This window comes from Poecilia latipinna, unplaced genomic scaffold, assembly GCF_001443285.1.
Source record: "Poecilia latipinna isolate Pla-1442-1.1 unplaced genomic scaffold, P_latipinna-1.0 Scaffold1042, whole genome shotgun sequence".
NCBI lineage: Eukaryota > Metazoa > Chordata > Actinopteri > Cyprinodontiformes > Poeciliidae > Poecilia > Poecilia latipinna.
The window spans coordinates 23,459-28,572 of record NW_015113658.1 but is presented as its reverse complement, the minus strand read 5'-3'; the positions used below and the strand labels follow the sequence as shown (position 1 = coordinate 28,572).

The 5,114-nt window shown below is 39.6% G+C and overlaps 2 protein-coding genes across 3 annotated transcripts in view; one reads left to right on the top strand and one right to left on the bottom strand.

Annotated features, from left to right (window-relative positions):
- Nucleotides 1-7: 7 nt before the first annotated feature.
- On the bottom strand, nt 8-3,345 carry tlcd5b (TLC domain containing 5b). Its single transcript, XM_015051378.1, has 3 exons — nt 3,191-3,345; nt 1,014-1,225; nt 8-622 (listed from the first exon to the last, which is right to left on the bottom strand). The coding sequence occupies exons 2-3, from the start codon at nt 1,201-1,203 to the stop codon at nt 75-77; spliced, it is 738 nt and encodes a 245-aa protein (XP_014906864.1). The 5' UTR covers nt 1,204-1,225; nt 3,191-3,345; the 3' UTR covers nt 8-74.
- Nucleotides 518-5,114, top strand: part of rcc1l (RCC1 like) — a 19,528-nt gene continuing 14,931 nt past the window's right edge. For both annotated transcript variants that reach the window (XM_015051377.1, XM_015051376.1), the window contains exon 1: nt 518-605. The gene's annotated coding sequence lies outside the window, so the exon portion shown is untranslated. The remainder of the gene's footprint in view (nt 606-5,114) is intronic.

The window sequence follows — 5,114 nt, the reverse complement described above, 5'->3', positions numbered from 1 at the left end:
AAAAAAAAAAAAAAAAAAAAAAAAAAAAACATGGAGCGTGTTAAAAACATGTGAAAGCGGTTGAGTTAGTCTTTTCAATCACTCTTGTCTGCGTGGCCAACTGGTTTTTCTTCGCTCGTGCCTTTGAGCTGGTGGTTCTCCATCCACTTCCTGTATTTGGCCCTGGTCTTCTTGTAGCCGAACCTGGCGATGTCCACCATGAACACCCAGGCTAGCAAATACATGACCACGCCGCCGAGCTTCATTATCAGCAAAGTCCTGGGCGAAGTGAGCTCGCAGTAAAACATGACGGTCCCCACGCCGACACGCACCGTGGCGAACAGCAGGATGAAGAGCAGGTCCACGGCGTCGCCCAACATACTGTCGTAGAGTCCGAGCTGGCGGAGGAACCAGCGGCTCTGCAGCAGTGGGTTGGTGATCTCGCTACCGAAGATCACCCCGCAGGTCTCACAGCCCGACACGCCCATCAGCAGCGCCAGGAAGATGCCCACGATGCTCGCGGCGTGATGAGCCAGCATGACTGGGCCCTCGCTCCGGTAGCACACGCACCAACCCAGGTCAAAGAAGAAGTAGCCGAGGCAAACTGCCAGGGCAAATATCTGGAGGTCAGTGTTTTCTGTACCTGCAGAGAAGATATACTTATAAAAAGTCTTAATGTTACCATTTAACCAATAACATCTGTCTCCAAATCATTTATTGAGATCTACAGGTTTAGTGTGGTACTATTAACCCCTATTATTTGCAAAGCTACACCCACCAAACCGGTTTTTGTGTCCATTCTCAGCATGTCTACAGATTCAACTGCAGCAGAATGGTTTCTGGTCTTTTTGAACATCTGGGAATAAGACTTCCAAAATGATCTCAGTCATTCTTAATAAAAACCACTTAATATTTGGTTTAAACAAAGAACCATCGTAAATTGGCTTTGGATTTGTTGTTCTGAGTAACAATCCGCCATGTTTGCCTTCAAACTGAATCATCACATCACAGTTTCTGTGTTTTGCGCTGCTGACCTGCATGTGTGAAGGGCCAGGGACCGTCAACAAACACAACGTATGCTGTCAGCAGCACTATGATGACCCCATGGGTCAAGGTGACCAAGCGGCAGTTCCACTCGGGCCCTCGCTGAGAGAAGGTGGAGCAGAACAACAGGTAGAGGCACAGCCAGCCAATCAGGCTGCAGATCACCTCCAATACAGGCATGGCAGTCTGGATGGACGTAAGACTGGACATGGACAAAGATATATTAGTATTGGCATGTTTTGATGTCATATAGTTGATGAAAAGATGATAAATTTCACCTATAATATAGACTACAATATAGCTTTTTGTTTTGGGAAATTTAAAAAATATATTTAGGCTTTCAAAACGCTCTAATCTAATTGGTCAGTTGTGACCTCATCAGATCCCCAGGCCATGTACACACCCACCTGAATAAAAAAACATTTTCTTCACATAATTTTAAAAGCTGGCTACACAATGGCGCTGTTGCCTTGCAACAAGAAGGTTCTGGGTTCGATTCCCGGCCCCGGTCTTTCTGCATGGAGTTTGCATGTTCTCCCTGTGCATGTGTGGGTTTTCTCTGGGTACTCCGGTTTCCTCCCACAGTCCAAAAACATGACTATCAGGTTAAATGGCCTCTCCAAATTGCCCCTAAGTGTGAGTGTGTGTGTATGCATGGTTGTTTGTCTCTGTGTTGCCCTGTGACAGACTGGCGACCTGTCCAAAGGGACCCCGGCTCTCGCCCGGAACGATAGCTGGAGATTGGCACCAGCACCCCTCCCGACCCCACTGAGGGACAAGGGTGTAAGGAAAATAGATGCATGGATGAATTTTAAAAGCTAATATAATTCACACAGAATCGGTTTCGGACTGGTTTTCATCCACACTAACCCACACAAATGTATAATGACGTATTAAGGCCACAGTAGATTGGAAAAAAATCTACAGAGTAAATTCCTGCCAAAACTCTGAAATGTTCTAGAAAAAAACAAGTGAATTTCTGAGTTTCAGAAATTTGAAAGTCCAAAAGTTTAAAACTTTTGACTCAGAAATATACTTGTGTTTTCTGAGATTATTCTCAAAATTTGAATTATTTCTAGCAAATTTTCAACTTTTCAAACTCAGATTTTCAATTTTTTTCTAGAATTTTTTTTTAATAAATTTTCAGATGCACTGCAGTTGTGGAAGATTCATACTCATTTTCAATAATAGGCATGGACTTAGAACTTAGGTTTGGAGTTTCGTGCCTTTGGTTAGGCACCGACCCACCAGTGAATGGGAGTTTGTTACGTCAGAGCTCATGTAGCAAATGTTTTTCTGTCTCCTCTTTACCACTTCAGCTTTTTTTCAGAAAAGCCAAAAACCACTTCAAGTGAAAACTTTTTTACAAAAAAAGAGAATAGTCTCCTTAATTTTTGCAAAATCTCCTTAATTTTTGCAAAATTAAGGAAGTTATTTCAAATGTTGCTGACAACATTCCCATCAACCTTTTCTATTGAAATTCTTTAAAACAAATGTTTATGGCAACACAGTAACAGCATCATTCTGTGGGGGTGGAGGGTGAGGGCCTGGGACAGTCCTGAAGGAAACACAGAGCTGCAGTGAAATTTTAAAGCATAATCATGTGTTAAGATGGTCTAGTCAAAGTCTAGACCTAAATCCAAGACTTAAACTTTGATGTTAACAGACATTCTGACCGAACCTGAGCTACTTTAGTCACAGCTTTCACTCTGTAGATGAACAAAACTGGCAGAGACAAACCCAGAATACTTTTAGTAAAATGTAGAATCAAAGGAGTTGATTACTTTTTTATGCAATATGCTTGAGACTTTTTAAACAGAACATCATTTTGCTTCCATTTCACAACCATTCACTACTTTATTAGTCTGTCTTATAAAATCCTACATATGAATAATAAATACACATCTCCAAGGCAATTTTTAACATAATGTAGGTTTTTTATTGTCATAACTTTTCTGCTTCGCATGAAAATAATAAAAATATTTTAAAGTATTAAAACTACAGTGCAAAGTCAAATATAATGACTTCTATTACTGAAGGCTGTAGATATATGAGAACTTATACTTAACAGTAGTTTTATGCAGAATTTCTGAACCCAATCTTTGGGTTCAAAAATTGGGTGCATATCTTTGAACCCAAAGTGTTTTTAAAAGGGTCTCTGACTCACCTTAACTCCCCGTTCCATCAGTTCTCAGATTCAAGTTGCACTGAGTTTTCCTCAGCCTGCATCATCCTTCCTGCTCCATGAAGGCATAATAATAAAGACTCCAGCAGCAGGTTTCAACCAGACACACACCCAGTCTGCTAAGTTGGCAGAAATGCCTTGTGCCGGCCACCATAGACAGTCGGTGAATCCTGAATCCCTCCCTCTGGATCTCACAGTTTATCCTCTTAAAGGATTAGAGATGCTACTTCTCGGCAGATACCTGCTTTTAGACGGCACGGCCGATATGAGGGGGCTCATTCAGCAAACCAACGAAGCCTCGATTTAGCAGCTGGTTAGATTAATTACTTGTTTCAGACATCAGCACAATTATTCAGCTGCAACAAGAGGTATAGTTATAGATGATGGTAAGGGAGCTGTTAAAATGCTGAATTGTTGATAGGGCTAAAACAATTAATCAGATTGATCATGATCAATCGATTAGTCAAGTAATCGTCAACAAATTTAATAATCAATTAGTTGTTAACTGGTTCATAAAAATGCCATTTTCTGAAAGGACAACACACTCAGAGCAGTAATTAAACCAAAACTCTATGAAAATATATACATTATGCATTTAAAAATAAAAACCCTTTATCTCTACATATATAATGCCCAAAACTCCTCAACTGGCAGTTTTAGCTTCATTCTGTTAAAATTTTGTAAAGAAAAGGAATCCATTTAAGCACATTTTCCTATTTATTGGTTAATTCAAAAAGTAATAAGCAAAACTAATCTTGTTGCACCAGATTTGTGATGCATAGAAGTTGAATGCTGCTTCTCCACATTTAGTTCTGGGAACACAGCTCAGTTTAGGCAGTAAAATGTTAATTTTCTTATGTAAAACGGAATTGAATTATTTGTTTATTTTATGTATTTTTAATATTGTTTAAAAGAAATGGTTAAATGAAAAATTGGCAAAGAGTTCCACGTTTTTTTTTTAATCTGATTACTTGTCAAAATAAGTGTTAAAATAGCCGCTAGCTGCAGTTCTAAATGATTTCTAGGACTTTTATCTCTACAATAATCTAATGTCATCAGCTTAAATTTTTGTTTCTGAATGGAAATCATAAAGCTTTGTAGTGTAAAGTCCAGACACCACGTGTAACATTCAGACGCATTGCAGCTCTAGACGCTACACTCACACCCTCTGATGAACTTTCAGAAGCTCCTCACCCCCTGTGTGTAACGTATTTCTGTGCTCAGGCAGGAAGAGAAGCAGCTTCAGAGCTGACTCAGGTGAGGCGTTTCCACCTGACTCACCTGGCAACTTGTTCAGCCGCTGTTGATGCGGGGCCGATGAGCCGTAAGGTTAAGGTCAGGCTCTCACCTGACCGACTGTCCTGCAGCATTAACTCGTTTCCAGATCAGCTCTAATCCTGCACGACAGCGGATTGTCGCTTGATTGTGCACAGTTGAAACAAACACAGCTGTGCTCACTGAACTGCTTTTTGTCCTTAGTGCACATCAATAAAATGAAGAAGTCTTAATCTGTGCAGCAAAATGATTTAATGGGAAAACATGTAATGTATGAAAATATACTCAGGTGGCGGGTTCAGAGGTGGATATGTAATTAATATCATCAGGAAATTTTGAAAATATAAAAATCCTGAAGAGGTAAACAGTAATTAGTTTTCAGTTTTGTTTTCATTCATGCTTTTTGCATTTGTGCCCTCTTGTCGCTCTTTGTATCATTAGATTTAAACTTTTCATACTGTATTGGTTTGTTTCTAGTGCAAGACTTTTCACTTTGTTTTAATTTGTGCCATGAATAGTTTTTTTATGTTTGAACTTTTTTCATTTTTCATCTTTTTATAACTCACCCGTCTCTTTTCTTAGCTCTGTCGCTCTGTCTAATGATTTTCTTTAATAATTGATTAACTGATTT

Excerpts from the sequence above, each read along its gene's own strand:
- tlcd5b (XM_015051378.1), bottom strand. The coding sequence starts at position 1,203 with ATGCCTGTATTGGAGGTGATCTGCAGCCTGATTGGCTGGCTGTGCCTC. Across the intron at positions 623-1,013 it reads CTGGCCCTTCACACATGCAG|GTACAGAAAACACTGACCTC; the intron begins GTCAGCAGCGCA and ends TCTTCTCTGCAG.